Here is a 10,287-nt window from a genome sequence, read left to right as displayed (position 1 = left end):
ATCCTTTCCAGTGTTGTTAACCAACACATTTCTAAATGATACCTAATAAATAGCGCTGAGCGGGACTCGGCTGTCAGAACTATTCTGATACCCATAGCTACCGGTTATTTTGTATCGCGCGTATATTCCGAAAACCCCGTACCGTGTTATAATGACTAAAGAAGATTATTAAAGAATAGACCCATGTGACTCAAAGGAGTATGGATTGGAAACTCGGGACGTGGAACTGCCGATCTCTCAATTTTCAACTGAGCACTCGAGTGCTCTCCGACATTTTGAGGAACCGACGTCACTGCGCTTCAGGTTGCTGGAGGTGCTCAACGGTGCGAACGTTCAGAGATGGACATACCATCTACCAGAGCTCTGCGCCTGCGGCAACTCACACGAACTGGGAACAGCTTTCATAGTGATGGGTGAGATGCGGAAACGACTGATTGGATGGTGGCCATTGATTCCTCGAATGTTGAGAACCCAGGGACGAATCTTCAACATAAGTATCATCTATCAACTGGCACGGCCCTCACCTCAGAAGTACTGATAACGACAAGGAGGACCAAAAACCAAACCAAAGTACCAAAAACATATCAAAATCGTCATCCGAGATTTCAATGCTCAGATCGGTCAGGATGAAGAATACAAATTGGTGACTGCTGACTGGATGCCTTTGCCACCTAAATGAGGTATTTTGGCCCATGCATTACGCGGTGTCTATTTTGGCCCACTCCATTTAATTTTGCCGTGGTGGGCCAAAATAAAGAGCGCGTAACGCATGGGCCAAAATACATCATTTACCCTAGTACCTCCTTCCAGCATAGACTACTACACAAGGTCTCCCGGAGGTCACCCAAATCAAACAGGGTTACAGATCGACCACGTTTTGATCGACTGACGGTGCTTCTCAGACATTACCAGATCCAAGCAAAGCGCTAACGTTGACTCGAACCAATATACAGTGGTGGTAAATTAATTCGGTACCGACACCAGCCTAGGTTAAAGCCAGACGTCGCCGTAAGCCACGCGCTTTCATTCGAAGCTGTGCTGCCGGAAGAGCACTCCATCGAGTACGTGGCATGGAAACAGCAGAACGACTGGTTTGACGATGAATGTGATGAGGGTGATGAATAAGGTAAACGATGCGCGGGCGGCCAATATGCGTATTGCCACGATAGAATGTGGAAAGACACAGACAGAACCCATATCTTGGAGCGGCTACATCGGTCTTAGGAAACATGAAAGTTCTATCAGAAACTGGACGGATCCCGTCCACGGGAAGTGGCCGAAAAACGATCATACACTTAAGCATTCCAGTGCAGCGTGGAACAACTTCGGCGGAACGCCGCTCCTGGAAAACCACGATTTTCAAACTTTATGTACCTTTTTCTCAGAAACTACACAACGTATTGGATCAAACTTTTTTTTTGTTTTGTTGGTAGTAGCCAGGGCTTCGACCGATCCTTTTTTTCTACCGCAGTCACACCAACGCGCATTCAAGTTCACACCGTCCGTTTAGAGCTGGAATACGAACGCTATGCATAACACACTGGCAGTTTGCTCAGTCAAACGCCGATTGCACGCAACAGAACGAACGCGTTCTAAAACTTTTTGACATTTTCGTTTCGATCAAGTTGCCCTTACCGTTTGGAGCAGCGAATGACTGCAAAACAGTCAAATGACTGGCAATCACCACGCTGACGAAAAGCAACCGCACAATCGTATGATTCAATACTACAAAAAACAACCACTACATGCGCATGGAAGAAGTCGGTCGGACTCCGTCCAATACAAACGAATATTTTGCTTGCGTCGGACCGACGTCCGGGTGACAAACTATTACCGTGAGCAGCCGATTTGGAGACAAAAAGAGAAACGAAAAAATACGTCACCGTATGCTTCCAGTCAGTTTGCAGTTTATATTCTCAAAGCGCAAAGCAAAACGGGAGATCGACTGTTTGCTTTTGCTGAGATGCCGCATGAATTGTAAGAAGGCAGCAGCGCATGTGGCAAATTGACTGGATTCAAAAAACAGTCAAATGATCGTTCAAAAAGCGGAGTTTGAATGCGGAAAGTTCGCATTCACGGCAATCACATTCAACTTGCGATCTCTTTTCAAGCCCTGGTAGTAGCTTGGCAGACTTTTATAACTTTTGAAGTTTGTAAACGAAACACTGCCAGAGAAAAAAGAAAAAAACAAACAAAATTTCATTTTTTCAAGCATCTATTTTTCTTCTTTTCGTTTTTCTCAAGCTATATTTTGTTTACGAAACTGAAAAGTTATAAAAGTCTTTGCCAAGCTACTACCAACAAAACAAAAAAAGTTTGTTCCAATACGTTGTGTAGTTTCTGAGAAAATGGTCCAAAAAGTTTGAAAATCCTGGTTTTCCAGGAGCGGCGTTTTATTCCGCCGAAGTTGTTCCACGCTGCACTGGAATCACTGACGAACTGACGGGACACATAGAAGAAAATCCTTTAAAAACCATCGTCCTGCACATTTTGCTTGCACACTAGCACGCTCTGTTAAACATGTTGCGGAGTAGCTTGCATTTGCAGGGTTTTGTACATTTAAATGGTTTTATACTGAAAACTCAAAGCAACACACGCGCGCCGCGATGTGACCATGTTGCGAAACATGCTTTTTTGAAAAATGAGTGGTTTTTGATTGGACGATGGAATTATTGCGAGTGTCTTGTCTGTTTGTCTGTGTTCGAACATACGACGACTGGCTTATTAGACCTGCGTCTTACCTCGAGGTCAACTGGGAGGCTTTTAATAAAGCCGCGATCAAAATGTCGTTTTTCGCTCCTCAAAATAAAGATTATTTATTTTGGAAATGAGCTTTTATGAATATAGTGGAAATTTATGTTTAATTCGTATCACTAAACATACAAAATTATTATTTGTCAATAGTTTTTACAATAATGAACCATTTTAAAAAGATATAAGCATTTTTTGTTTGAAATGAGCGGTGAATGTAGTTGAGCGGTGAATGGTGACCTTATGGTAAAATGTTTCTGTTCCAGTTTACATAAAGTGCAAGGTTATTTAACCCTTTATAAGGCCGTGGCAATAATATTGCCACCAACGAAAAATATTTGTTTTGCGTCTATAATGACATCAATGTAATTATGGTTTATGGAAGCAAAATAAAAAATTTTTGTTGGTGGCAATATAGTTGCCACTGCCTTATAAAGGGTTAACTCGCCTTGATTCAGTGTAGCATTCTACAGAACTTTTCAATACATTATGATTTTTTACACATTTTTATTTGGGTAGCGATTTGATTGGAAATTGGACTCAAATAAGTTACATGTTGTCATACCTGCACTTACGACGGAGCAACCCATCTTGGGAATGTGCAGTCTTTGTTGAATGTTATATGAAAAATAAAAGAAAAAAATTGACATAAGTATTTAATGACATTTACATTTTACTGTTGTTTTGGTTTGGGACTTAGGGAGAGCCTTCAGTGCAATTTACTTTCACGTGTGAGTAATAGATTTCACTATAAGCTATTACCGTGAATTTAGCATTTAACAGTTATCTCGTTGAATGCTGTTTATTTGAAACAAGTTTCGTAACATAAAGCTGAAGTTCCTCTCATAAAATGCAGGTTACTATCATCATGGTTAAATTTTACCATATATGGCATGCATTTCTAATTTATTCCTTTTCTGTGCTGCAGGACCCCAATGAAGATACTGAATGGAACGATGTTCTTCGAGCTAAAGGAATCATTCCGCCGAAGAAGGAGAAGGAGATTACTGAAGATGATATCATTGGCATGATTGAAAACACTATTGAGCAAAAGCAGAATCAAGACAAAGACCTTTCCAAGATGGGTTTGGATGAATTGGACGAGTTAGAAGATTCTGAAGACGAAGCAATATTGCTCGAATACCGTAAGAAAAGGATAGCCGAGATGCAAGCATTGGCACAGAGGGCGAAATTCGGAACGGTCTTGGAAATATCCGGTCAAGATTACGTTGATGAAGTTACTAAGGCCGGCTCTGGTATTTATGTTGTTCTACACCTATATAGCCGCGGTGTGCCTTTCTGCTCGCTGGTGAATCAACACATGTCGCAGTTGGCACCTATGTTTCCAGCTACGAAATTCATCCGAGCCATTGCTACAACTTGTATTCCGAACTATCCGGAGCGCAATCTTCCGACAATTTTCATTTACTTTGAGGGCCAGTTAAAGAAGCAATTTGTGGGACAGGTCGAGTTGGGTGGTCCCAATCTGACTTGCGATGAGCTGGAATATATGCTTGGACAAACAAAGGCAATCGACAGTAGTATTAGCGAGGATCCCAGGAAAGCGAAAGCCGTCAAAGATAAAATGTTCGCCGATTTGGCCGATAGCAATGATTGGTAAATGAACCAATCAGACAAATAATTCAACACTGTATTTTCGAAAATACGGACAATAAAATGGTTTTATAATTTATTTACTTAATACCTAACAGCAATCGTTTTTTTTTCGTCACGTCAGTTTGTCTAAATTTTAGCACAGATTTATTTGTCGAAAAAAAAGTGGGTATGAAACGGGGAAGACAAATGAGAACCGTCTAATATAGCTCTAAGCATCCCAAACCCCTATCTAGCGCCTCCACCTGACCATACATGTCAATGCTCTATTGAGTAGCCAAGCTAGGAGGTGCGATGCTGGGTGGTTCCCGGCTGCCTGATCTCAAAACCGTGGTTGCGAGCAGAGCGAAGTCATTCGGCCTTGCTAATAGGTATGTATGTTTAGGGGTAGCCACCATCACCTCAAGGGTTTCCCAATGTATGCAAGTAGAATTACTGCAGAATCGAATTTATCTACCCAGCAACTTTCACGTCAATGCTGTTTGTGACGGACCAAAAGGGGTTGGGTGGATCTATAAGCAATATCGCTTATACGATTCCACGGGAATACAAGACACTCCTTCCAGCATAGACTTCCGGTTTCTGGATACCAACTTCCGGTATGGTGGATTGACAACTTGAATCCCTAAGGTCTGAAGCAAATATGTCAGTTCTCAATTCTCACAAACAAATCATCACGTGGGTTAAAGTTGACACAGCGAAATTTATTATTTCATGGAGGGATCCTAATGCTTTGCCCCGAGGTATTCTTTGCCGATCCCGAGATACAGCGTTTCAAAGCAAGCAATTCCCCATTTTTAAAGTAATGTTTTAATGGCGATGAATGATTCTTATGCAAAAAAATCTGCAAAACACGATGAAGTTGGAATTTTTGGGATCAAATTGTCATTGAGAAAAACGAAAATTTAGTTTTCAAATTGAGTTTAGAAATATTTGGTCTTTGAGCTGCTGCTCAAAGATAACATTTTTTTCGAATTCCTTGGGTAATTTCCTTTAAAAATGTGAAAATGGTGACTTTCTAAACCCAATACTTCCGGAGATATAAGCACAAGAAAATAAGAGGTTTTGACAAAAAAGGGCATTTTCCTTAAAAATGGAAGTGCTCCCATTAATCGAGGAAATGTCCGATCGGCACCAAATTTTCGATTTTTGCTTTCTGACCGAAATCGAAATATCTGACGAAATTTGGTTCAAATTCGTGAAGGTCGATTACACGGGGCTCGGATACTTCGCATGGAATGACCCATATGCATTACACGGCATAATGCGGTGAAATTTGTCGCTTATAGGGGCCAGTTTATAAGCTGTTGCGGTGATTTTAAATAGGTTAAATTCACTGAGCAAACAGGGAGACAGATAATAATGTGGAAGAATGGAAAATAAATGCCTAATTTTGTAAAAAGAAATACGATATGGCTATTTAATATCTGCTTTCAAATTAATTTACCGAAAACGATACATCTAAAACGTGTGTTTTAATATTACGTAACGTGTTGGTGTTAAAACGTGTCCGTATGATAAAAAATAAAATTATTTCCTTTACCCAGGTGTGCAAGGAGTGTGATTATCACCGATCATCAACGGAAGCTATTTCATTAGCATCTAAAACCAAAAATAATTATTCACATATACATTACAGAACATTTAAACACCTTCGACTTGCTCAGGAAGCCGGTATGGTTGCGTTCCCACTAGATTACACCGTGACGGCACGATTCATTAAATGAACGACTTTAGCATGTTCTGCAAAGCCATCTGCATCTTTAAGAGTGTTATGTTCTCAAAAGTACTACTTTTAGCTTCACCTTAAGGATATTTTAACCAGTTTAACATAGTACCTATACCATTTTGCTTATCGGAATTTTGTTTTAATATTAATCAATTTTATTTAGCGAAATAATGGAGAAAATGATGAATGTAACATATAATTAGCAAAATATATAGATAGCCTTTTTAATCTAGAGTATAAACCTAAAATCAAATTCTAACATCTAGTTGAAAGCGTGACCAAATGTACTCTGAGCATCCTGAGCTATTCTTCAGAATACAGAAACAGGAAAGATGAACTAATTTCACCTCGTTTTTTTAATACAAACTCACACAGCAGAATAAAGGAGATAATTACAAACACGGCATCATAGAAACGAATAACGGGAAGGGGAACGACAAATCCCAAATGAACGAGTGAGGGAGGAGAGCATGGAATACTCACTTAACTGGTTTGAAATTTGTTGCAGGTTTGGATGATCGAGGTTTTTCGTACTGGCACGGTTTCCGGTGTCGGAATGGCTTCTCCGGTGGGGACTTTATTGGCGAACACCTGCTTGACGCCGCCACCCTTCTGCTTAGCCATCTGATAGTCGCCGGAGTCAAAGTACTTTTGCCCCTTCTGAAGACGCTTCTGCAGAAAGGCCGAGTGACCACCAAGTCCGCGTGGACCACCAAGACCAACATTTGTGCCATACTTTGCCTTCAGTTTTGCTTCCTCCTGCTTCTCAAGCTCGCTAACCGTTTGCTGTTGTTCCTGCTGTAAGGTAGATAAATACTATTGGTTCTTCCAGATTAGTGTTCTATCAATGGTTGTGATTACCTCTTCGGTTTGTCCGACTGCAGTCGGTTCAGCAGTAGTTTGCTCTGTGCTCTCTTCCGAACTCATTTCTGTTCACTAAAACAAAAAAAAACGATAGCTGTTACTTACTACAAATGTAATATTTTGCTATTGGTGAATAGAGAAAAGTTCAAATTGTTTTTGAATAACGCGGATACATTTTGCAGTTATTCTGACGATTACTATTTGTTTAATTATCTAATTAACTAATTTGTTTAATTAATTTCAGTTTAGAAGCATAATTTTATCAAAGCAAAGAATTGCTCGATGTTGCCCAAAATTTGCGAATTAGTTAAACAGTACAGAAGCTTCTGTTTATTCGTGTCATATCATTCCGGCCAAATCATGGGAGCAAGAGATACGATAGGAATAATTTTGAACCTTGATTTATATGATCTTTACTTTATAATTTGCAAGGAATTAGTGAAAACCGGCGAAAAAATATATCACTTTATTGTGGCAGTCAAGTTAAAAGATTCGTATTCACATTCGAAACATTGTTGTTACGTGATTAATTTTGTTTTATTTCAAATAATTTTTTACTAGCAAGGTTCAACTACCTACCTTGACTTGTGCTTAAAATTTTTATATAGTCTTTTTTAGCCAAGAGTATAGAAGTAAAATGGTCTCAGGTCAAATGTTCTCTGCAGGATTAGCAGAATTGCACTAAATAGTCTAGATTCTCAGACCTCGATTTGTTTAAATTTGGTTTAACGAAAGAATCATGCCGGATTTAAATTTGGATATCACCTTGTAGAAGAACTTATTATGAATATTCCAATACTCCGTTACAGGTTTAAATTTTCTGTAAAGATGTTTATTAGGTTAAACTGAAATCTTATTGGATTATAATCTTTGATTCTCATTTAATATTTTCTGAAATGAAATGTTCATCCAATAAGATTTTAAAAACAATCGTGACCGAACGTGTCCCAACAGGAAGGATTTGTCCAGGAATAGATGCCCGGCTGTTGCATTCGTAAAATTTAAATTTAACGTAAAAATTTCAAACATCACAAATGGCATTTAGAACATTATCGACCAGTGTCAATATTTAGACCCTTAAAAAACGTGTCAGCAAGACCGCCTCTACCGTATTGTACTTACTCAATTATAGATACGGGATACGGCACAATAAGGGCGTAAATATATTAAAAAAAATCAATAAAAGGAATGTTATTATATGGGCATCTCAATCAATGTTGCAGCCGTAAAGGAAGCTGACTTCATTTTAGATATTCAGCGGGTTACGAATCCGGCCTTGCACCTTCATAATTGCCGCTGGTGAATGGCTTGTTTTGACACACACTGCAACGATGAGATATTTCTATCCCGTGCTTAGGATAATCGCTAGGCAGACATTTGCGACCTTCTCAAAAACAAGCGCTTTGCCCCTCCTGCCCAGCACAGGTAAATGGCTGGCGTTTTTTGCTTACCTTCAAATTTTTTATTCACAGAAATCGATCCTGCGGGCCAGCTCGACACTTAAAATTGTGTAATTTTGTTCAAATAATTTTCGATTAAGCAGTATTTAAAATATTTCACTACGCTTTCGTCCTTGCGCTGGAACGTTTTGCCTTTTTCAACTTTTTTTTTGACACGAGCGGGGACGGCAACTTCGCGAATGCTGAATTCTGCTGGGAAGTGCTGTACAACTTTTTTGTGAAACGAACAAATTGGGATAAGCTAAAATTTGGAAATGATCTTATTATTTATGGAAAATGAGTTTCAGAATTTGTAAGTAGGATTTGGATTATAAGGTTAATTATAAAATTAGCGATAAAGTTGTGTTACTGATAGGATTTATTATTTGTGTAATATGAAAAAGAAAAAAAAACTTTCTCATCTTCACGAGCAGGCAGCACTAGTCAAAGGAAAACAATTGCTACGCACAAAAATTATTACCACGTAATTATTTTCAAATCAGTCGAAAAAACAAAATTTAAACGTTTACCCAATAAAGCCGGTAAAGTAGTAAGAGTCGACATAGGATTTTTGAATTTCCTTTTGAATCTTTTCCGTTATGCATGCTGTCTGCCGATTACCCGATTCTGCCTTATTGCAACATTTTTTAAATGAAACGGACAACAAACCAGAGCGCTCTCTGCGCACCACCGAGTGTGAAGTGAGAGTGCGCCGTAAATATTTAACCCTCTAACGGGTAAGACCGTCTGTAGACGGCCTTCGCTTTTGGAGCTGCAGAGCCACATACGAAATTTGTCATGAATTGACAATACGAGAAATACGTTCAGAACAGATTTCCTGACATGTTGATACTAATATCACAACATTCTGACCGAGAATTCCGAAAAATTCGGAAAAAAATTATGGTGCGATTTTACGTTTGAAGAAAAAGGACATCTAGAACAGAATGTTCGATCTCAAATTTTTACTGTGAGTAATTTACATGCTTTTTTTTTTAATTTTGTGATATATTTGAACTGAAAAAATATTTGGGTAGAGCGTTTAGCATGAAAAACTAAAAAGAAAAATTGGACTATTTCATACCTAGCGGTCCTCCAGATAAATATTTTCCCATGAAAATCAACAGTCGAGCTTCTTTTGAGTGTACTTTCATGATAAAGTAATCATTTGCCGGTTGCATCGTTTCTACGATGTTGCCCGTTAGAGGGTTAAGATAGAGCAATAGAGCTCTCCAGTTATGTGTGTATTGGTGCTTGAAAATGAGGCAAACAACAACAGTAAACAAAAGAGATGCATTCCTTTGTCACCACGGTACAGAATGAATTTCTTCTTCCGCTGGCTTAAATACCAGCAAATTTTCAACATATGTGCTTGAATTTGGAACAGGATGGGAAATTTGAGCGAAATATGTGCTCTGCAGTGCGGCAAACGGAGAAACACAACTAGTAATCGCTATTTTTCGGTTTGTTCCTCCAGCATCAGCTGTTCCCCAAAATGAGGTAAACATCATGTATATACACGCATATTTCGTGTTCACTAGTGTGGGTGCTTGAGCTGTCAGAAAGCTCTATAGACCTTTGCACGGCGCCTAACCTCACTTTCTGGTTTGAAGTTTTTGTGTGATTTGTTTTGATCACTATCTTCTTTATTTTGATTCTCTTTTGTTACAAATTTTATTACCGGTGCAGTAAAGTGTTGTGATCTGCTATAGCATACGACATATATTTGGACAAATAAAATAATGATACCCGTAGGAAAACTGTCGAGCTATGCAAACAATTTGCCTACAAGCAGTAGGAGAAGATACGTTGAAAAAATCAAACCATTGAACTTTATTGATCCCTACACCATGAAGTTAAACAACAATGAGTTCCCCACCACAGTTTCAA

At 39.0% G+C, this 10,287-nt stretch overlaps 2 protein-coding genes across 3 annotated transcripts; one reads left to right on the top strand and one right to left on the bottom strand.

Moving 5' to 3' along the window:
• The first annotated feature begins 3,467 nt into the window (after window positions 1-3,467).
• On the top strand, window positions 3,468-4,453 carry LOC128737223 (viral IAP-associated factor homolog). The gene is made up of 2 exons (XM_053831813.1): window positions 3,468-3,607; window positions 3,680-4,453. Exons 1-2 carry the CDS (start codon window positions 3,602-3,604, stop codon window positions 4,370-4,372), a joined length of 699 nt encoding a protein of 232 aa, XP_053687788.1. The 5' UTR covers window positions 3,468-3,601; the 3' UTR covers window positions 4,373-4,453.
• Window positions 4,454-5,968: 1,515 nt separating this feature from the next.
• On the bottom strand, window positions 5,969-8,599 carry LOC128736993 (cAMP-regulated phosphoprotein 19). 2 transcript variants are annotated; one of them, XM_053831519.1, is made up of 3 exons: window positions 8,410-8,599; window positions 6,956-7,030; window positions 5,969-6,889 (listed from the first exon to the last, which is right to left on the bottom strand). In XM_053831519.1, exons 2-3 carry the CDS (start codon window positions 7,019-7,021, stop codon window positions 6,578-6,580), a joined length of 378 nt encoding a protein of 125 aa, XP_053687494.1. In that variant the 5' UTR covers window positions 7,022-7,030; window positions 8,410-8,599; the 3' UTR covers window positions 5,969-6,577. The 2 variants fall into 2 exon arrangements, with proteins under 2 accessions (XP_053687494.1, XP_053687492.1); XM_053831517.1 differs by having other exon boundaries at window positions 5,969-6,892; window positions 8,410-8,598.
• Window positions 8,600-10,287: the final 1,688 nt, after the last annotated feature.

The sequence above is a fragment of the Sabethes cyaneus genome, chromosome 2 (genome assembly GCF_943734655.1).
Source record: "Sabethes cyaneus chromosome 2, idSabCyanKW18_F2, whole genome shotgun sequence".
In the NCBI taxonomy this organism is placed as follows: Eukaryota; Metazoa; Arthropoda; class Insecta; order Diptera; family Culicidae; genus Sabethes; species Sabethes cyaneus.
This window is presented reverse-complemented; position numbering and strand designations above follow the sequence as displayed.

What these genes read in the sequence shown, in the direction of transcription:
- LOC128736993 (XM_053831517.1), bottom strand. Translation starts at nt 7,021, where the DNA reads ATGAGTTCGGAAGAGAGCACAGAGCAAACTACTGCTGAACCGACTGCA. An exon ending in CAGTCGGACAAACCGAAGAG is followed by an intron (nt 6,893 to 6,955) that starts GTAATCACAACC and finishes TCTACCTTACAG; the next exon opens with CAGGAACAACAGCAAACGGT.